Source organism: Penicillium malachiteum (genome assembly GCF_028827825.1).
Source record: "Penicillium malachiteum strain IBT 17515 chromosome Unknown utg000002l:1.0-8849297.0:1.0-8852440.0, whole genome shotgun sequence".
NCBI lineage: Eukaryota > Fungi > Ascomycota > Eurotiomycetes > Eurotiales > Aspergillaceae > Penicillium > Penicillium malachiteum.
In genome coordinates this window covers 7,980,118-8,001,248 of record NW_026643095.1, presented here as the reverse complement: position 1 = coordinate 8,001,248, position 21,131 = coordinate 7,980,118, and the positions used below count along the sequence as shown (strand labels likewise).

The window sequence follows — 21,131 nt, the reverse complement described above, 5'->3', positions numbered from 1 at the left end:
GTTGGTAGTTGGCCCATTGTGGGGCTATCACGTAATCATAGCTCAGGGGCGCTATTGAGTGAATTTAACATAGTTAAACAGCCTCATAATAGCCACATATGAAATAATGATCCATTTTCCCTTTCTGTGTGAGAAATAGTAGCGATTTGGGTCAATTTGAGTCGTAATATGTGTCCCAACACTTGAGTGGTCAAAATAGTTGAAATCTCAGGGATGAGCCGCACTCTCCAGTCTCCACTAAAATTCGCCGATTGCTTATTTTCTACCGTGGAATGCTAGCGATCTACAAAAATGAAGTGTCATATGTATGCGGTACTATTTTTCACTGCTAGTAAGGAGTACTTCATCAACATTGAATCTATGTCCTTCCAACTCTAGTAAGCCCAGTCTTTAGTCCCAAGAAGAATTTCGGCTTCCAATCCTCTCAGCGACTCCTCGAAACTTCTCACGGCTACACGAGACTTCAATTGAGAAGGCTCGATGACATTTGAAACCCCAGCGCAGTAACTGAAGTCATCAAGATACGCGGGAGCTCCAAGAACTTCAATTGGTACACCGAACTTCTCAAGCATGTCCTGCATACCCATTTGAACAAACACTGCCTGTCTTCCTGTAACCTTGGACCATGTGTTGATAATCTCTTCGAATGAAAGGTACTCGTCATATGCCAGCAACTTTGTCCCAGCTGCTTCCTCTTCAATCAAAGCTCGAACAAACGGGCCTGTGGAGCGAGCAGTGTTGATGATTGGGAAGCGAGTTCGTTTACTTGCCGGCAAAACAAGGGCGTATTCGCCAGTGTCATTGTCAAGCTTGGGATAAAGAAACTGATTGGTAAGATAAGCTCCAATGTAGATGAAGGAGGCTACATCCCGCAGCTTGGTACTTTCAATGTAGTCGACGAGATGCGCTTTTGTCTCCCAGTGATAGGAGTACGGGTATTTGCCCCCAGAAGCTGCGTGCATAGGACCCAGTGCTGAATAGACAAATCTCTCCAAGGTTGGCACCTCCAATGCAGCATCGATGGCGTTCTTTCCTAGCTGTACCTCGGTATCGTAGCCAAATTTGACTCTTGTTGTGGCGTCTTTGCCTGAATTGACGGCCTGTCTGTATGGTTCCCAATAATCGGTGTTAAGGAATATGGCGTGAACGCCAGCAAAGGCTGCACGTAGGGATTCTGGCTTATTGAGATCGGCCTGAGCAACCTCCGCGCCTTCGTTGACCAATGCCTGAGATGGTTTGCTGGAGGGCGATCTGGTCAAGCAGCGGACATGCCAGTTCGGTAAAGAGAGGAATGCGCGGGCTACGGATGAGCCTTGTGTGCCGGTCGCGCCAACAACCGCAATGATTTTCTTTGTCGACATTTTGAAACTTGGATAAAGTGATGAAGTTATGGTAATTCGTCTGATAAAAAAGACATTTCTTTCCCTCGACGACTCTTGCTGAATATATACTCGATCAAATGCCTGTAGAAAGTGTTGTTCAGGTCTTCTGATTGGTCAAGTGTAAGCCATGGCTTATGGAAGAATGGGGTATTTTCATTGGTTGATATTTGAAGAAAGATGTGATTGGCTCGGACTTCACTCGGATTTAAGCAAGCGGCGATGTTCGATCTGAATGCACATAAGCCATCATGGCCAGTAAGCCACTCGAGATAATTGATTCACGATATGATGCCTACCCCAGTAGCCTCGATTGAAGCACGCACAGCCTCGGAAAAGAAGACACCTAAGAAGCGGGTCATCACTGCGGCCAGGAGAGACCAAAACCGCGCTGCACAAAGAGCATGGAGTATCGGACTTGACCTGACCCTTAGTCGTGCCTCGGACTAATAACGTTTTGTAGGAGAAAGACAAAGGCATGAAAAGGTCTCCAGACCTGCGCAAGCTGCCAGGCCTGGGAAGCCTGGGGCTTTACGCGCTGTGAAGCTTTCGCGTCCGCGATTGGAAATATCGTCGATCAGTCGGGTAGGTGTAAAGACACCACAAGACTCTGGTCAAGAAACTAGTCCGGGATCTACATCAAATTCAGATGAAAGCTCAGATATAGATGTGAGACAACGTGTTGTGGAGGACATAGCGTCTAGTCGACCTAGTCAATTTTATCCGTCGCCTGACTCTGATGAGCAGCCATCAAACTCGAATCAAGGTAATTTCCCCAGCTGCTGTCTTGTCGCCAACTACAAGGCCTGTATCAGATCAGCGAAGTCTGACCATTTGATAAAGACCTCTCTATATCAAATCTTCAAGCAGATCCCAAAACCAACACATTACAAACTTCTCAGACACAGACCCTTCTTGCGATCTTGAACAATGCAAGATGCCTTGGATTCGATATCGGAAAGTTAATGGACTGTCATCAAAATGACCTCTCACCTTTCTACCGCCCAATATCACCGACAGATAATCCCCATGAAATTATTGCGACAACACTCAACCTGTCGATGCCCATTCATCTGCAACCAACGATGGCGCAGATGCTCGTTCCGCATCATGCTGCTCTAGATCTAGTTCCACTGCCACTTTTGCGCGATCGCATTATCATGCTTTCGTTTGCAATGCCAAAGGTCTTTGATCTTTGGGATCTGAAGCTGGATATCTATGTTCGGAATGGCCTTGCGCTGAAGAGCAAGAGTGATAGAGGGGAGTGGCCTTCATGGGATCGCAGGTCTTGGGAAATGAAGCCTTGGTTCGGTGAAAAATGGGGGATGGGAGTTTGTGAATGATACCCTTGATTTTCCTGAATCCCAAATAAGTTGCAATTATTATCATTCTTTCATTGTTTTTTCCCAATGTGGTTGGTGAAGTAACGCTCTGAGCAACATCTCAATGCTCTCGCCCAATAAATTTGAAACCAATGAAGCGGGGTGAGCACTTTGAGCCTCAGGCCGTTTTAATTCCTAGTCTCTCACAAATGAGTCATGTTTGAACAGCCAACAAGTGCCTCGTTGTGATCATCGGCAAGATTAGAATCATACACTCGTTTCCTTGACCAGCCAAGAATGAATGAATACCCCTCATCAGCAACCCCTCGAAGGATCATCGGTCTCCGCGAGATATGTGAAGTCAACGGACGCACCTTGACTCGATTAAGAGGTACACAACAGTGGACTGAGCATAGCTCAGCTCTCGAAATACCCGATTCGTCTCTGTCCTCTATCAACCTTTCTCTCGTTTTGGAAGATCAGGGCGAGGGAGAGCCGCGTCACTGGTTTCTCTTTGTTGGTCGGGAGAACGAGCCCGGTTATGTTTATCAGGTCAAAGGGGATGCCGAATACATGACGTACGAGCCCTCAGAAGGACCGGTAGAGATTGCAAGCGCTGAAATCTGCCTGGATATTTATCACATTGCTGTCGTTAATGAAGAAGAAGCTCTTTCGATCAGAAAGGTCGCGGAGAGTGAGCCCCCTCCGCGTGCTCCAAGTCAACGATTGGTTACAGAAAACTGTCAAGGCTGGACTATACGTGTACTTTCCAGACTGGTTGATATGAGGATTGTGGCTTCAGAGAAGTACCAGATGGCGCATGCCATGCTGCAGCCAGTTTAAAGCGATTTATCAAATGTGAAGAAAGGGTATGAAGAAAGGGTATGATGTGCGCAAAACCTTATATATGTCAATTTACAAGGAAATCTCTATCCTGGAGTTGGAATAATCTCCTCGAATCTCCCACAGTTATAATGGACGACTGCCCAAAAATTCAAGTATACCCCGCGCACAAGCTTCAACTTGGAGTGAGATCCCACGAGCTTCAAATCCTTGAATTTCGTTCGCGGTAAATGCAGATAATATCTAGACCTTGACAGCGGACACTCTCAAAGTCATTGCTGTCACGTTTGCAAATTTTCTTGGAACTTGCGGAACTTTGTATCCCTCACGGAATGGAATACGCTCATCCTCTATTTTATTGCAAGTATCTCCAAGTCTGACAAGATCCTCGATTATATTTAAAAAAGTTGGTCGACTTACCAAAGAACGCTTTAACCCATGCTTTTGGTGCAGCAACGAAATCGGCATCCCAAAGCATAGTCAAGTAAAGACCAGCAGTCCCAGGACTTCCTTCCATCTCATTTGTTGAAGCATTGAATGTGGGATTAACTCTCTTCGCCTCTTTAACACGAGCAGCACAAGCCTTTGCAGCCAGTTCCACAGTAACATAATTATCAACCTCAGAGCCCAATGTCTCGTAGAGGCGGAGGTTCTCAGCGACAGTTTTCCAGACAATTGGATCGAAATGTAAATTGTCTCCAAAATAGATATCGTTGCGCGAGAGTGACCCGTCGAATTCGACATCGTCATGTCGTGCCAAGTCCCTAAGATGGATTGTTGAGCTGTTTCCGGTAGTAGTGAGGTTGAAAGCAAGAGCCTGTGCGAAGGCGCTGTCGAAGCTTGTAGGTTCGTAGTCAAAAGCACCAGCTACAGCGTGTCTTAGCGTGGCCAGGTCGATGTTCTTTCCGGAGCGAGGAAGCCATCCATGATTTGCCATGACATTTAGACCGGGACAGGGGGATCGACCTGTAATTCTGAGTTAATATTGTCAAGGTTCAATGAATAGTCACTCAAGTGAGGGTGGTGAGGTATATTACTGTCTTCAGGCCTAGGAGCCTGCCAAAATGAGAGTCAGCAGGCCATGCCCACGAGGTAGAAGAAAATGAGAGAATAATAGAAGTGAGAATAGTTGCTCTCATGGTTCCACAAGCGACTGGATGCTGTTGGTGATTTTTTAGGAGCTCAAATGTGGTTTGAAATAGAAACTTTGCTTTCAGAAGTAGAACTTTTGTCTAATGGTTTCGGATTACGATAATGGCATGGCCCAGGATGCTTATATACCCATCAAGCCTGGCAAAGATTTCAAAAAAAACCCAGGGCATTGTAATCCCATCCCATTCCAGGGAGCATGGAAGCCAAGCTTGAAGGCGTATCCGATACGCGCGCATATCGTAAGGCTGAGCGCGTCATACTCCGCCCAGTTGACCTTCTCCAGATGTCCAGGGCCCCACTGCCTGAATAATGATGATCGATGATACATTGTGCTTCCAAGGTTGGTACTCAGCTTCTTCGACACTTGAGATTTATGAGGGTCAACATCGTCTGAATGTCAAAAGTAACTCTCCTCCGAGTCTGAGATTGAACGATTTGAGAAATCCAGCCGGAGATCTCACTAAACCGATTCAAACATGTTTACCAGGTTTGGGGACATACTACAGCGTCCGATGAAGATCATTTCGAGAAGACATAGCCTAACTTTAAACCTGAAAAAATGAGTAATGGATACTTTTGAGGCTACTAATTCGTTGATAGTAATCTGTCAGCTTTAGCGAATACGCACTTGCATAAGGGTGGGGGTGGACCTAACGGGCCCCCAGGTGGCTTTGCCTTGGTTGACAATTGATGAGATGATAATTGCGAGCTTTGGTCTTGTTTCATTCAAGTTCACATCGTTGTCGATTTTTTGGTTGAACTGCAATATCTTCTCTGGATATTTTGCGACAACCTTGGGACTTGAATATAATGATGCATTCCGAGTCCACACAAGATTCATTTTACCTTCATCTTAGGCGTTTAACCCTTGAAGAGTAGCTAGAATTAAAGACTAAACATTTCATGTCTCTATTTTGACGTGTGCGAACTTCAAAGTAGAAGGTTTTGAATAATGACAAATATCATATTACTAGGTAGTGTATTCCAAGGTTGCTGTGCCCATTGATAGCGGCTGGGCACAGCCCCCGGTGCCCCGTGTTTGGGGTACCATTTTCAACATTGAAAGCCATCATCGCTCAAAGTTTTGATGACATTGAAGCTGACAAAATCTCGCCGGGCACTCTTTTGATTCTGTAGTTCAAATCCGCTCCAAGAATCTAACTTCAGTTTCTGACAAATTGACAAATTCCATGCTCTGTTGGGGCTGTTAGGCCATAATGCCAAGCCTCAGCCTCAATCCATCCATGGCAGTAAGTGTCCACGGGTACGATATTTGGAATGTTGAAACTTCAAGAAATGAAAATTTTCGGAGTCTTTTAAATTCAAAGCTCCTGCTTATTCCTTGTCTTCAGGACTATCTAATTCAAGTTCTCACATTTTCATTTTTCTAGACCGTCAACATGAGTGACAGTCATACAGAGAACATTTCGATTGGGTACAAAACTCGTCGATCCCACCGGAAGTCTCGACATGGTTGCCAAAAGTGCAAGGATCGAAGAATCAAGGTATGCAAGATCACATGGATATGGATCGGAGTTGGCCTCAACTTCACCCAAATTGGCCATGTGGTGACAATTTACAGTGCGATGAGCTGAGGCCTAAATGCTCGCGATGCAGTACGCTAGGATTAGCATGCAATTATCCATCAAAGGTTGCTTGTTCAAGTGAACCACAAATCATGCCTCCTCAAATTCGGGACATGCAGTCATTTGTACAGTCAGAATCCATCTGCAAATTGAATGCTCAGGAATACACACTGTTCAAACACTACATCGAGCATACCAGCAGGGACCTTACTGTTGACAGCCAGGAACAATTTACCTTGCAGATCGGCATTCCCATATTGGCATTCCAAAGCCGAGCTCTCATTTGCTCAATTCTGGCTCTATCTGCTATATGCAAATGCTCCGATATTATAAAGCAATCGGTACACTATCCTGAAGCTCGATAAAATGTCATCGGGATGCTCAATATCGCCGACCAGTATCACATGGAGTCTTTAACCAAAATTCAAGCTGCACTTCCTGAGATCGGTAAATACGACCATGTCCTTGCAAATGCAGCAATGATGGGAATGTATGGCTCAGGAAGCCACTGCGTTCGAGTTTGGTTATCTGAAACCAGTGATTCCGAGGAGTCGCGAAGGAAATTCAATCCTAGAGGGGCTCAGTGGATGAGACTCTTCCGAGCTGTTTTTATGGCATATACTGGGCTACTCCAGAATTAAAATGGCTTCAATAAGACGCCAGAGCAGACCTCTCCCCCTCTACTGGATTTCTCAATATCTGGAAACGACATGGAGTCTTCTTATGAATATTGCACGTCTTTCGCAGCTAATCCATCGAAGCCCATGTCCAATCATCTCATGTATCCCATAATAGCTGCCACAGTCCAATCGGCATTGAGTTCACTGATCGGAAGAGTGGATAATTTTGTTCAACGCCAACTTGAAGTGACGGTCCAGGCAAAAGAGGGACAATTTTTGGATCTTCAGGCTTGTCAAATATCTTTGAAAATTCTGGAACCAATTGTGTTTGAGACATTTTGTGTGGGACTGCGCACTTCGGACTCAGAAACGTCACCTAGCAGCTCTCTCCATTGGAATCAAAATCCTACTAATGTCGATGCAATAGGCCGAGTGTTGGATATTGCACCTTGGCTTCACCGATACACAGCAAACATAACATCCATGTTGCCATCGAACTTACCGCGCAGGTTCATCATGGCATTTGTTCACAAAGTACCAACGCATTTTCTCACCTTGGTGGAAGAAATGATGGGACTTCTTCATACAGAAACAAACAGTCCCAGCGTATCACCTTTGCTCTGCTCTACGATAAGCTTGGCTCACCAGCTTGCCCCTGACATATTTGCACATTGGCTTGTTTTAGTCACATTGCTCAGCGATGTTTGGTGGATTGGAAATATTGGCATATGGGAGTTGAAACACATTGTCTCTTTTACGCAGCGTTTACCAGATCGAATGGATGTATGGGGAAAGAATGAAGATTGGTGGCCCAAGAGCATGCTTCATGTTGCCCAGGAGCTGGACAAATTTATCTGAAATTCATGTGTATTGTTTATTCATGACTGAGAAAGAAACATTCAAACATTAAAGGGATAAATAGACTTTTGATATCAATGCGTCGTCATTCCAAGAGCACTTGAGATTTAATCCCAAACCTGTTCAATGAACGCCCCGATTATTATAAGTAGACACCCCCAAGTTTTGTGGCCACTGGCATTTATAATAGCATGGGCATCCGTTCAAAAAAGGTAATGCACATGCATGTGGCTAGTCGTAGAAAACTAAACACCTAACTTCGATGCTTTGCCTAGCAGGTGATCCAGGCGGTGTCTGGGGATCATCAAATGCCGTATGACATGCCCCATGAGCGATATCAGTCGCTCCGTCTGTCATAGCATGACTGTTTGAATCAAAACATTTGATGAGCATTACTTCCTCTGGCCTCATATCCTTGGCATAAAAGAAGCGGTGTCCTTTGTTTGGAGCCACGGCATATTGCTCCCCCTTGACTTCATAGCCCTCTGTAGACGCTGAGCTTGGGCTAGAGGGAACAGCCCCCGGTTCCTGATGTTCCTTTGGATAGAGGAGGTTAACCTTGACATAGTCAGACGGGGTTGTGCTTCTCCAATCAATGACAGCAAGAGGAAAGTCCGATGCCGGATTCTCAATCGGCCTCCAAACATTGATGATCTGATAACGACATTTCAACAGTTCTCTGGCTTCCTCATCTGGCAAATGTCGACGGACTCTGGCTTCGGCAGCGGCGGGCGTTTGATCCACATGGACCAGGCAAACGGGGTTGCGAGCCGATCCTACCCCTCTGCGTCTGATTGTGTGGTCAAATATCACAATCTGCTTGATGCCTGGCAGCTTCTCCCGGAGAAGATTTTCGACTTCCGCGAAGTACGATGATGTCACTTGTTCTTCATCTGTGAAGGAAGTTTCATTTGCAGGGGCAGTGTAGATGGCAAATCCGGCATTGTCCACAGAGAACTCCGTCTCCTGGCCACGAAGGTTCTCCACTTGGCAGTCTACCTCTTTCAATTTGAACGAAGAACCAGGCCCATCAACTTTGTTCCAAGGTTTCTCGAAAGGCCTGGTGGCATATGGATCGTAGGAAGATGGATCAATGTATCGGAAAGCTGCCGTCGTCATTTTTGTGCGATAAAATTGATAATAAATTCTCGATGGCGAAAAGAATTGGCAACGAAGATGAGAATGCGTCAATCGGGCTAAAGAAGCTGGAATATTGTAGCGGGAGCCAAGTTTCAGCACATCAGAATACTGGCACTAGATCTGGCATTTATACCCTCGTGAGATGGGATTATTGCTCACCCATGGACAGGTTCGGTGGGATTAAGAACTCCGAATCGGCTACTTTTTCATCTTCTGACTAATGAACACCATTTATTCCCGATAATATCTACGAAAAGACAGTAAATATCCACCCAGGTGGGTATGGGAGGCGTTCACATCGCAAATTCTAGGATATCGGGATTCTGCGAAGGAATACGGATTTTACCGAAAACTCCACTCCCACTCTATGATTCTACAAATCAGATGTGAGAACCAGCAATGTAAGCTTAAATGGCCCATATGACTCAACTTTAATGGATTGAGGTCAAATTTGAAAAGATTCAAAGTTGGAATCCCCATTCGGATCTCTAACCATTCTTTCTATCCTAGCCTGCAGATCAGCGCATGATTTATCACCCTTGGAATCTATGTAAATCTCCTATTCAAGTTATCCAGCTTACCTATTGTTATCCATTATTCTAACCTCCATTATACAGTTCAAAAATGACGACTTCTTCATCTAAACTTCAGCATCAAAGTTGGACGAAATCACCATATTTCGTTTCGACCGACCCAAATCTGATTCCCATCTCGACATTGAATGGATGGTTTGCTACTGAAGAAGTGTATTGGGCCAATCCAATTCCTGCCCGGGTACTCCGGGAAGCGCTTCACAACTCCCTCTGCTTTGGTTTATACAAATCAAATGATCAATCACCTGAAAGTAGTGAGGCAAGCCCCAATGACCCTGAGTTTATCGGCATTGCGCGATGCATCACAGACTTCACAACGTTCATTTACCTAACCGACGTTTTCATTTTGCCACTTTACCAAGGCTATGGGTTGGGGACATGGCTCGTGGAATGTGTGCAAGAGGTTATTGAAACCATGCCTTACTTGAGGCGCTCTTTGCTATTTACAGAGGACTGGAAACGATCTGTTCCTTTCTATAAGAAGCTGATGGGAATGGAGGTCCACCAATACCAGGTACCAACTGATGAACGTGAGGGTCAAGGGCTGGCTGTCTTAATGCGCAAGGGCAAAGGGAATCCCAGCTATAAAGAGAAGCCAAAGTCATGTAATTAGAGAAATGTTTGCCTAGACAGACATAAAGTATGTTCAATAAATGCCCCATTCCAGATCTTCAGTATATAAATTGTACATGGCATCGTCAAAGAAAGTAGAATCAATTTCCGAAAATATCGGGTCTGAGGAGAAAGGACAGGGAATCCTATCAGCAAACATCAAATTCTCAAGGTTTTCAGTCGTCGCTGCGTCAGAAATAGAGAAATCATCCGAGGATTCCAGGTAAGAATCAGAATAGGGCCGTTTCACCTGTTTCAAAATTGGTCGAAGGCAATTTGTGCAGAGATTTGCCCTACCCCACCATCGACCAATCTCATCAATCATTCCAAGGCATTTGGGTATCTCGCTGAAGAGAGCACTAGAGGCCGCTGATCTCATCAAAGATTGAGAGCGATATTGCCAACAAATGTAAAGCAAAACGATAGCAGACTCAAAAGTGATGTGGAGGATATTCCATAGATTTATAAACGCACCAGGGAGAAGGCTCAACAGGACATTTGCGCTCTCTATAACATTCTGGCAGGACTCAAAGCATAATTGGAGTTCCACTGCTGTACGAAGTGGGAGGCGAGGAGTCGGACGGTAGATCTTTGCTTTGAGGTGGTTGTATATCACGCGTCTGGATAGTGAAGCCACATCTGGCATTTCTTGGTGTGACGTTGCGATGTACCATTCCTCAAGATTGGAGTTGATGTTGATGACCCATGCTGTCATGTCTGGAGCCCACGTGGCAGAGATATTTTGTCTGGATTTTGGAGTATCTTCTTTTAAATGCAAGACACGATGCACTTCAGTTTCAATGCTTCGATATACGGTTATGTCATTGGAGTAGCCCACAGATGCAGTCTCCCAGATACGTTGGTCGGGCTATATTAAGGGAGCAGTTAGTTCTTGTCCGGCGATTGGAATGAGGGGTGATGGATAGACCTTTGTTGAGATTGACTCTTCTGGAAATGAGATGGGAAGCTTGAGAGTTGCAGAAAGCGACCGATCCATATTGTAAGCCACCCAAAATAACCGTTGACGTAGATCGTCATTTTCTCCATCCATGGTTATATGTAGGCCCAGATCAAGAACAATCTTCGTAGCAGTAGTAACGCATGTCCATATATCAACCAATTCGGGATTCAAATGTGCATAATGGGCGAGAAGTAGTACAACCTGCAATCGTTCTAATGCATCTATCTCCACAATTTGCTGCAAGTGGTGAATTGCAGACAAAAATAAAGAGAGGGACCCTGCTCTTGCTTGTGGGCCACCCTTCCAATATAAGGATACTGACGAGATCGCCAGTATAATATGTGCAATAAATGATTCATAGTGGCTCAGGTGTAGTCCGGACTGAGTTTCAGATATGCTTCGAAATATTCTCGTCAACCATTCATGTGGAATAATTGGATAGAAGCACTGGAGACCTTCCATGTAATGATGGACCAGGCGATTTAATGCTGTTATGGGAATACTCCGTAGTTCGATCGGCAAACGAGGAGATTCGAGGTGTGACTGAAAGCGTTTATTCCTAGCGATCTGCTGCTCATTGAACTGCTGGAATTCTTGCTCTGTCTCCAAGTGCATGGTCCTGACAATGATCAAAGGTGGAGCAGAAGGCCTGATAAAGTTTGCAAGCCCTATATTTGCAAAGAAGGAACCCGGAACGGACATGCCGACTGAGAGAGTGGCTTCGGCAATTTTGGAGGGTACATCGTGGGACCTCTCCGCAGCATTGGGAAAACTCTTGATTTTCGTCTCAAGTTGAGCTATATGTTCTTCAAGAGACTTTGCTAAGCTGTGAGGATTTTTAGTTTATTCCAGAGTCCATTTCCATGAATCCATGATACTCTTTGTTAAATATCTGACCTTCGTGGTACACCATTTCCAGCTTGGGCATCAAATCCTTGGCAGTCGGCATTGCTTTTCAGACATGGGGTACATTTTGGGAATTTGAAATCGCACTGTAAGAAGTCAATGAAACTCAAGACCATATTTTGTATTTCCCACGCGCACCTTTTGTTTGCGTTTTTGACATCGGGTGCATGCCCGTGATGCCTGGCGGCGGGGTTGATTCATCGAAAATATTCGGCAAGATCAAAATTCAAATTAAGTGGTTGAACGCCTCGAGACTATTCCAAGACTAGGTTTCGGGCCATTGAGGCTCAAGTCAAAGTTCTTTCAGTTTCCAGCGAATTTTTCTTCATTTTGCTAGGTGCATTAGGCTTTCATTGCGTCAGAAGTGGATGGATGCCAGTGGATTATATAATAGATATTTCACCCGCCCGGGCGACCTTGGACTCTGGTTTCTTTTGCCGGTCAACATCAGCTCAACATCAGTGACTGGAAAATAACCCGTTTTGATCACCTTTACTCTCAAATCATGCTACGCACGTGTCATCGCTGCAAGGAGAGGAGAACAAAGGTTGACTCCTTATCTCATTCTATCTATCCCTTGCCTATCTGACTCCAGCCGATACAGTGCGATAACCAGCTCCCAGCATGCGCAAGTTGCTCTACTGCGCATACCGATTGTACCTTCACAGATACTGTGACAGGAGATACTGTCTCCCGGAAGTCCGTCGAGTCATTCTAGAAAGAGGAACTTGAAGTCATATTAAAAAGCCCATTAGTTACATTAAAGGACTATACAGTCGAATCGAGCAACTCAAAACAATCCTCAAATCGCAAGAACAAAACCAACCAGAGTGAGTCATGTCCATCTTGGAAGAAAATAGACTTTTGATCAATTTATTTGGGGGTTCCAATGTTGACCTCATTGTTGTGTTTCGTCTTCAAATTCTCGGGGTGAATCTATGCATGTGCATTCTATGAAGCCCGAAAGCATATCCTTCCGTATATTTGATGATCGGACTGGTCAAAAGTTCTATCTCACTATGTCGTCACCAGCTTTGATTGCCTCTTTCACCATTAACCAACTCAACATTTCAATATCTCACACTGGTCAATCCCCTTGGCCATCACTGCCAATGGACAACCTACACCTACCCTTGAATTCAGGGAAAGGGTTGATCACAGCCAAAGTCGTCCGCTCTCTGATGTCACATTATAATTCAGTTATAAGACCTCGATATCCACTACCCTTGGCTCCTCATGAGAAACTATTTGACGAGTTTACTTCATTGGATCAAGGTTTTTTGATGCCTAGATTCAGTATCTTGGCGAGTTGCGCAATTTCTGCAGCTCACCGCGGCTACTATGAGACAGAATGGATCTCAATTTCCAGAATATGCCGTGATTGGGCGGGTGAGCTGAGTGAATTGATCTGCGCCTCACCAAGTCAAGATGCACTGGCTGCCACTGTGTCACTTTTACTATACGAACTTGCAGAGCCCAGCCGCGGATTACTATGGGATTTATATGATTCGAGTGTCCGGTTATGCCTGGAGTTAGGCTGGCACTGCTTCCAGAATGCAGATGATCGCCCCTCGCGCCAAGAGCCTTTCATATTGTCAAACTCCGATCCGGCTTTATCGCCCCGATTTCAAATCGTTTCCTTGTTAGAGTCATTGCATAGGTATGGAAACTCAATCCTGTCATCTCAAATCGTATCAAAGAATGCTGATACTTTTTAGATCTTTGAAGATGGTGTTTAATCGGCCAAGCATGATGGACAGTCTGACATTGACGCCTGATGTACAGGAATCACTGGCCATGAACATGTATACGAGGGCATGTCTTTATATATTTGGACCTGATTCGACCACCTCTAACATGTCCACCTCAATTGACAACAACCTCTTGTCTCTCATTAAGGAAATTCGCCATTTTGACGCCCGCAGTTCGATCATTCAAGAAACTTGGTTGCTCTTTCTTCCATCATGTGCCAGATACGTCAATACATCAAACACATCAGATCTCTCGCAAGACCTATTGTATCTTCGACTCAAAGTCCTACAGGCAGCATTTCAAATCATTGAATCTACTTACAATGAAGTGATTCAGGATCAGAAATTTGTCATCCCCTTGTTTGAAACGTCACGGGCATTTAAAGCTGGGTGCGCGCTGGTCGTTGCTGTCAAAATGGGATGGGAAATATCCTCTAGCTGGCCGAATGCATTGATCAAATGTACAGCGATAATTACGACGTGTGGATTGAAGTGGCGACATGGAAAGTTGTTCGGTGATGTGTGGACTGCCATCTGCTCTACTCTTGACAAATGAGATGCATTTGCCATGTGAAAACAGCTTCCTTGATATGCTCAAATCTTGGTATAATGTGTTATTCTATTGTGACGGACTATTTTCTACTATACAAGAACTTTGATACTATCGAATAGAAATTATCCCAGAACCAGCGCTCGAACCTCAATGCTTTCCCTTTTCTTCGCTCCCTCTGGTGTCCTGGGATCCCAGAATGCTGTATGGGGGAGCCTTGATGCAATACCAGCTCCTTGATCCTGACTCTCGCTATCAAAACACTTCAGCAACAATATTTCGCTTTCTTGTACACCCGATAAGTACATCCACTTCTGGTTGGGATTGGGTCTCATGAGCATAATTTCGCCTGTCCGGGTAGAACTGCGAAATTCAACAGGCACAAGATCCTCTTCCTCCACACTATCAACAGCGGCAAATGCCAATGGATTGGACTCAACAATTCCGTTGATCGGCCTCCAAACATTTATGATACGATATCGACAGTCACCATTAACAATGGCTTTGGCCTTTGACTCATCAGGTACATGCAATAAAACACGTTCTGCTGCCGCCTTTGCAGATTGATCGACATGAGCTCTATACAGTGGCTTTCTTGGCGCATCTTCGTTCTGTCGGCGGACGGTGTAATCGAATATTATCACCTCTCTCGCTCCTGGTACATTCTTCAGGATGAGCTTGTCGACTTCGGGAAAGATGAGGCGTTTGACTTCATCGTCTGAGTTGTAAGTCTCATACTTGGCGGCTGTATCGAAGTGCTGAAGAACTTGGAATGCATCACGATCGAGTGTGAAGGAGGTGTAATCCTGGTTCCGTATATCGATTAGGTCGACCTTGTTTGGGAGCTCTTGGAAGTTTTTCTTCGGTTCACCGGGAGGTGGTGTGCCGACATAGGTGAAGGGACGAGATCCGCCGGTAGGTGGGTGATAGAAAAGCAGATCGACATTGACAGGGCCACTAGGAACCGAGACTCGTTGGTTGGAGGAGGGTGTTGGAAGAGTTGCCATTGATCACTTGCAATAACCTTGCGAGGTCAGGGAATGCAGAGCTGCGAACTGATAAGGACGCTAGCGGCATGACCTTGAATTTAATAAAGTAAGTGTCTAAGTTAGTATTTATAATATGACATGGTCCTTTCCAGGGTTTAGTTTGAGAATTTCTAATCTCGTTTAGAGTGGTATACAAGCATCGGAAATCTGAGAGAGGTTTCGGATTTGTCCGAGAATCAACCTTGGAATGCTTAAGTGGGTCTAGTGGGTCAGACTCATCTCAAAATCCCGATGAATATCGGGAAACTTCAAACGTTCAAATGTTGGTAAAATAAGTCAAATTATATTGAGAATTGAAATTATGCTTATGGAGAGTGGCAAAGGGTTCATTGAACAGTGTACTTGCAAAATCAACCCCTCTCAAATGGTTCAAACTGTGTTGATGTCCCAGTCCTTGCGGATCCGCTGGAGCCAATCGTCAACCAACATGATTTCCTCTCCGACCTTAACCTTGCCAGATCCGATACCAATGCTATCATTCCGAGCTTTATCGTATGGTGGAACGTGAAGCATTTCATGGTTCTTGTTACATGCGCCCACTGTTAATGACCCATCGCGGACCTTGTCCAAGCATGCTTGGTCGTATGAAAGGTAGCAGCAAACCTTGCACACATGAAAGTCGTCTGCAAATGTCCAGTTCGTGCCACAACCACCATCACAAATGTCTGGCAATGGCCCCTCGAGTTCCGGCTTGTCGTTCTCAGACTCCTCCGTGGTCTCCGTTTCAGGATCTACATCACTAGTAGGAGTGACCAATGACCAAGCAGCAAGCGCGTCCTCATCCTGGCCCGCAAACATCAAATACATTGCCAGAGAATTATATCCCTGCCAGTCGTTGAGAGGATCATCGTCCAAGAAGAAGTCCAGACTGACTTTGATGTTGCTGCGCATGAGATTCTTGACCTTCTCAGTCTCGCCTTGGAGCGCATACCAGCGAGCGAGGAGACATGTTGGATGAACTCCAATAATCGCCCCATCATTGTTCTCCCTCTTTGTATTTGAGACCCACTCAAGTTGCTTGATGGATTCAGCGGCAGTCGCGGGCTCACTTTGAGCCTTTTCAAAGTAGAACATCGCTAGTTGGGAAGCAGCTATTCTTCGCTTGGCTTCAATAAACTCGTCATTGCTGCCGTTGATCTCCAGAATGTGAACCCATTGATCGTTTGCATATTTCAATCGGTCGGGGTTATTCGCGCCGTGTTTGCGACACAAAAGTGCCATGCGGTGCATAAGCTCGATCTGACAGAGCTGGAATGCCCATTCCAAGACAACATTGCCGGATTTGATCTGCTTGGCGAACTGTCCCTTGGCGGCAGCCAGAGCTTCCTCGTAGTATTTGAGAATGACCTCAAACTGCTCCTCGCCGGATACCGAGGCAGAGAGAGCCTCGTGATACTCATCTTCATTGTAATGTACGTGGAAATTCTGGATGCGGGCGTGGTAGCCACTGTCCTCGTCCATGGACTCAGCTAGGGACTGGAGGAATTCAAATAGTTTATCGAATCGACCCTCTTTCGATAGCAAGACAATGAGATTAAGAGCTGTGGGGTGGTCGAGCGGCACCTCCCGGAGTCGTTTCTCATATATCTCCATGGCCACTTCACTTCGGCCCGTCTCGTTGTTTAATGTGGCCAGATCGTTATTCATATCAAGCAACACACTCTCAAATCCATCGTACTCCCCCATCTCTCCACTTTCGATTGCTTTCTTTGTGGCTTCGATGATCTCGATGGCAACGTCGTATTCCTTTTGAGCGACATAGCACTGAGACAGTCCCCATTGTGAGAACCAATTCTGCTCCGAAAGAGTTGATGTGTGCTTGAATTGCTCGATGGCCTCGGGATACTTGCCATAATCTCGGAGTGTTCGTGCAATATTTCGGCTTTCTTCATATCCCAATGCTTCGAGTCCGAATCGCTTCTGAGCCCAATTCGCAGCGTCCAAAATTTGGGAGGCCTCAACAACCACTGCGTCAGGGTCGCTGGTTTGCCGTTCGACAGCTGAGTCCTTTCGATTCTCAATCTGAACAAATGTTAGCTATATGGTTCAAGCAAATCGGCATACTTCCTCGGGAAATCTACCTTTGTCGTATATCCATGAATTGCATCAAACATGTATGCAATATCTTCCACTCCTCCCTGGAGCCACCTGCGAGCCAGGACTGTCACAACATGCTCCATGATATCTGCGTCGAGGTCTGACTTGGAACTCAGACTTTTGATCCAGTCTCGCTGATCCTCTGAAATCTTCTTAGTGACAGCAGAGTCCTGCAGCCATCTGAGTAGAATATCGGGATATTGATCCTGATAGATCCACTGAGCTCGCATCCACGGCCCGGTCAGTGCCCACCAGCGGTCAATAATCTCAGGGTCAGCGAAAGTCTTCACCAGCTGTGGACCAAGAGCGATTTTGTGGCGTGGAAGTGTCAAAGAGGGATCGACTAGCTCAAGATGTTCGCCAAAATTCAAAACTGCATATGGGAGGAGAGGGTCCAGGTTAGGCGAATCCTTGGTGCAGATGACCTCGAGACATGCTGACACTATTGTAAGATGTGCAGTTTCGGAATCCACACCAACTCGAACAGCCCTTCCCTTTAACTTTCGTTGGAAGAATTCATCAAATCCGAACTTCTTGAAAAGCTTCTCGTCACATACAGATTCCAAGAATCGACTGACGATTCGGACCTCCGTTTCGCTCACATCACCAGTCTCGTCCCAATTGTCATTTTCTTCTGGATCTGACTTTTCACGCAAGAAATCTGCGATGGAGTCAGAGACAAGATAGACACTTGTGGCAGCGATGCGGAATATAGAAGAATACTGATCTCTGATCTTTTGACCTAGTGGTCGGAGAGAAGACTCGCGAGATTTCAAGAACAGAACTGCCTCGAGCTCTTCTAGAGTAAGTGGACGAAGTGCAAAAACAACCCAGGTGAGTAAATCATTCAGGTCGGAGATATCCTCATCACTGAGTGTTTCGTTGAGATATTCGATTTTGCGGACAATTGTGTCAGATCGGTTTTCTCCCGACCGTGACAAAACATCGCGGATCTCACCGGGACGCTGCTTGCTACTGATCTCGTCCAGGAGAAGACCAACATTGACAAAATCACCATTCGTCCCTTCGATGAGTGATTCAAGGATCTCGCTGCGAAGAGCGACTACCTGTTCAGATGATCCACTCAAGTTCTCCATTTTATCCATCCGACTGTTGATGAATTTGATCATGTCATCCTGGTTCTTGGATGCCACATCAATAACTGAGATACCCTCTCCAAGAACAGTCTTGATGCGATCCATCGTTTCAGTTCGTCCAGTTATGAGGATTCGCAAAGAAAATCGAGGCCATGTCGTGGCCTTTTCCTGCCATTCTCCCAAGACTTCCAAAAACTCCTTCAGGTGTTGCTTCTCCAGCTGGTCAATGCCATCCAGCCAGAGAAAGAATGTTGAGTCGCTGTTATATGATTTGCCGAATAGTTGATCACATAGAGCACCGATTTGGTTGACTCCCTCTGTCTTTACAGACGCCAGATCCTTTCGGAAAATCATGTCGAATTTAGCAATCTGCCATGCAAGGACCTTAAGTGCCTTGACCAAAGATGGATCTTTCTTCTCTGGATCGAAAATATAATAGGCGGCAGAGGTACGTGACATATCCTCTCCGGTCTCGGTCTCTGCTCCTTGCAGGTTCTTGACAATAGTTGAGAAGAGGAATGACTTTCCGTAACCCTCATCCCCGGCAATTCCCAAAATCGAGCATCCCGATTGAGCAGAATTCACCCATCCTGTGTATTGAGAGTCATTTTGAAGCCACTCTCCACTACCTGGAACTTGGTCGTTCAGGTAACGCTTATAAATTGCCTGAGTTTCCTTGAAAGTCTCACTGGGCATATCGAGATTCGAATCAATGGTAGCCAGAAGCCGCTGTGCGAGGGTATCGGCATCCCTCTTCTTCTCGAAAGTGAGAAGCTTGTCAACAGACGCAGTGACTTTCTTGGTGCCATCACGAGTTTCCATAATGACTCTCTCGCTAGTCTTCTGTGACTCGAATCCCAAGGTCGCGCGCATTTGAGACTCACGCTCGACCAGTGAAGCTAGACGGCCAAGCTGGCCACTAACACCTTCATCACTGTCAAAAGCAAACACTTTCAGGGCAGTAATAATCTTGTGCCCATTAAGCACTTTGATTGACAGAGCGCAGATATCAACAAAGCAGACCAGCTCCTCGTTGATGATCTTACGCAGGGAAATGTCAACTGCATCGGCAGGGAGACGCATGTAGATCTTGCATCGCTCTAATACATCGGAGATCCTCCGGAAGAGCTCTGCCAAACTGCTGAAGATGCGCTTATACTTTGTTCCCGCAGATATGAGATAGGAAATGGCATTGAAGCAAAGACTGCTGGGCGCAAAAACCTAAAGCACAGCCGTTAGTACCAGGGTCACCTATCGATGTTGGGATGAACTCACCATGCTAGCGCCTTGAGCGGCTATACCACCCAGTAGGGTGATGAAAGTCAGGGTCTTCGAGATCGCGTCTTTTGCAACCTTATATTTGGCATTTTTCTCATCATCCGCATCCTGTTTTGACCGAATCTGATCCAGGACTTCATCCACGGTGAATTTGGGAGATGCGGTAAGATCAGCCTTAGCTGTCTGCGCGAATGCTCCACATGCCCTATTCCATGCATCCTGAATATTATAATCGTCTTTGATCTCGGTGGTAGACATGACGCTGATATACCTAATGGTACATAGAGCAGCTTATTTCAAACAGACGGGATTTTTTGTCACCAATGAAGAAGAAGGTCTTTCTCTGCAAAGGCCACAGGGAATTGAGGGGTTTTCAACCCGCACCGGGGCCATCGTGTCATATTTATCCTTGGCAAGCTGAACTATTGTTGCTACCCAAGAGAGAGCGGCTGAGAACCCTTTACCGACCGGAGGGGCGTGGCGTCTTTACTATGAAGCAATAGGGCAGAATCATACCTAAAATAAGCGCTAAACCTTGTTCTGCTTATGTCGAATACGATCACAGAGAATCATCCCATTCACATTGCACATTGCACAGTTGGATAAGACCTCAGGATTGCCCAGCGACTTGGAAGAAAGCTATTAGGCGAAAACAAAAACTCTATATTCGAATTTTCAGCATGGTGAATTTATTATTTGAAATTGGAATCCTCTGAAGATAAAAAGTCAACAGTGAGAGTTCCCCACATCTGCCGATCTGTTCTATTTTTGTACTGCAAGTTGCGGGATTTACCGAGCCACGAAAATACCCTGCAGGCTCGCGGGCTCAAGTGCTGTCGTGCGCATTATCTGATCGCACACAAGAAGGTGAGGCAGGAAGAACTACAAAAAGATTCATTATTGACTCGAGTCACTCCGACATCGGAGTTTTCACAACTTGAATGATAACATCATGATATATTAAATCATTATGGTCCCCAAGCGCGTTTGGAGATATACCCTTATGTAGAGGCTGTGATGGAAGCTGGGCTGACAGAAATCCGTTTGAGATGATCACATTCAAATGTCTTACAGCGAGGAGGCCTCATTTCGTTTTGGAATCTATTGCACGCCAACAAAATGGGAATTTTCCATCTGTATGTAATGTCAGGTGGACCCGACTCTCCTATACCATCTTTAGTGCGGCAACTTGAGCCTGCTCAGCACTCACACCTGGTCGGGGTGAGAGTTGCACCATTGATTTCCTTAGAATATTCACCAAGACAGCGATGGTTTCTAGTTGGGAGAACCTCTTGCCAAAACAGCCCGCGGACCTTCGGACGACGCAAAAAGGTGTT

General features: G+C 45.6%; 11 protein-coding genes across 11 annotated transcripts; 5 read left to right on the top strand and 6 right to left on the bottom strand.

Annotated features, from left to right (window-relative positions):
• Positions 1-374: 374 nt before the first annotated feature.
• On the bottom strand, positions 375-1,361 carry N7483_005975 (uncharacterized protein; the record flags this gene model as incomplete). Its single annotated transcript, XM_057089412.1, has 1 exon — positions 375-1,361. One exon carries the CDS (start codon positions 1,359-1,361, stop codon positions 375-377), a length of 987 nt encoding a protein of 328 aa, XP_056949241.1.
• Positions 1,362-2,118: 757 nt separating this feature from the next.
• N7483_005974 (uncharacterized protein) lies at positions 2,119-2,722 on the top strand (the record flags this gene model as incomplete). The annotated part of the gene is made up of 2 exons (XM_057089411.1): positions 2,119-2,203; positions 2,250-2,722. The coding sequence occupies 2 exons, from the start codon at positions 2,119-2,121 to the stop codon at positions 2,720-2,722; spliced, it is 558 nt and encodes a 185-aa protein (XP_056949240.1).
• A 276-nt stretch (positions 2,723-2,998) lies between these two features.
• N7483_005973 (uncharacterized protein) lies at positions 2,999-3,544 on the top strand (the record flags this gene model as incomplete). The annotated part of the gene is made up of 1 exon (XM_057089410.1): positions 2,999-3,544. The coding sequence occupies one exon, from the start codon at positions 2,999-3,001 to the stop codon at positions 3,542-3,544; it is 546 nt and encodes a 181-aa protein (XP_056949239.1).
• A 355-nt stretch (positions 3,545-3,899) lies between these two features.
• N7483_005972 (Chloroperoxidase) lies at positions 3,900-4,481 on the bottom strand (the record flags this gene model as incomplete). The annotated part of the gene is made up of 1 exon (XM_057089409.1): positions 3,900-4,481. One exon carries the CDS (start codon positions 4,479-4,481, stop codon positions 3,900-3,902), a length of 582 nt encoding a protein of 193 aa, XP_056949238.1.
• A 1,432-nt stretch (positions 4,482-5,913) lies between these two features.
• Positions 5,914-6,291, top strand: N7483_005971 (C6 transcription factor; the record flags this gene model as incomplete). Its single annotated transcript, XM_057089408.1, has 2 exons — positions 5,914-5,946; positions 6,088-6,291. The coding sequence occupies 2 exons, from the start codon at positions 5,914-5,916 to the stop codon at positions 6,289-6,291; spliced, it is 237 nt and encodes a 78-aa protein (XP_056949237.1).
• Positions 6,292-7,418: 1,127 nt separating this feature from the next.
• N7483_005970 (uncharacterized protein) lies at positions 7,419-7,760 on the top strand (the record flags this gene model as incomplete). The annotated part of the gene is made up of 1 exon (XM_057089407.1): positions 7,419-7,760. The coding sequence occupies one exon, from the start codon at positions 7,419-7,421 to the stop codon at positions 7,758-7,760; it is 342 nt and encodes a 113-aa protein (XP_056949236.1).
• Positions 7,761-7,991: 231 nt separating this feature from the next.
• N7483_005969 (uncharacterized protein) lies at positions 7,992-8,879 on the bottom strand (the record flags this gene model as incomplete). Its single annotated transcript, XM_057089406.1, has 1 exon — positions 7,992-8,879. One exon carries the CDS (start codon positions 8,877-8,879, stop codon positions 7,992-7,994), a length of 888 nt encoding a protein of 295 aa, XP_056949235.1.
• A 645-nt stretch (positions 8,880-9,524) lies between these two features.
• On the top strand, positions 9,525-10,106 carry N7483_005968 (GNAT family N-acetyltransferase; the record flags this gene model as incomplete). The annotated part of the gene is made up of 1 exon (XM_057089405.1): positions 9,525-10,106. The coding sequence occupies one exon, from the start codon at positions 9,525-9,527 to the stop codon at positions 10,104-10,106; it is 582 nt and encodes a 193-aa protein (XP_056949234.1).
• Positions 10,107-10,139: 33 nt separating this feature from the next.
• On the bottom strand, positions 10,140-11,156 carry N7483_005967 (fungal specific transcription factor domain-containing protein; the record flags this gene model as incomplete). The annotated part of the gene is made up of 2 exons (XM_057089404.1): positions 10,140-10,973; positions 11,034-11,156. 2 exons carry the CDS (start codon positions 11,154-11,156, stop codon positions 10,140-10,142), a joined length of 957 nt encoding a protein of 318 aa, XP_056949233.1.
• Positions 11,157-14,398: 3,242 nt separating this feature from the next.
• N7483_005966 (uncharacterized protein) lies at positions 14,399-15,280 on the bottom strand (the record flags this gene model as incomplete). The annotated part of the gene is made up of 1 exon (XM_057089403.1): positions 14,399-15,280. The coding sequence occupies one exon, from the start codon at positions 15,278-15,280 to the stop codon at positions 14,399-14,401; it is 882 nt and encodes a 293-aa protein (XP_056949232.1).
• Positions 15,281-15,691: 411 nt separating this feature from the next.
• On the bottom strand, positions 15,692-20,052 carry N7483_005965 (uncharacterized protein; the record flags this gene model as incomplete). The annotated part of the gene is made up of 3 exons (XM_057089402.1): positions 15,692-17,344; positions 17,404-19,737; positions 19,792-20,052. 3 exons carry the CDS (start codon positions 20,050-20,052, stop codon positions 15,692-15,694), a joined length of 4,248 nt encoding a protein of 1,415 aa, XP_056949231.1.
• Between the last annotated feature and the right edge of the window lie 1,079 nt (positions 20,053-21,131).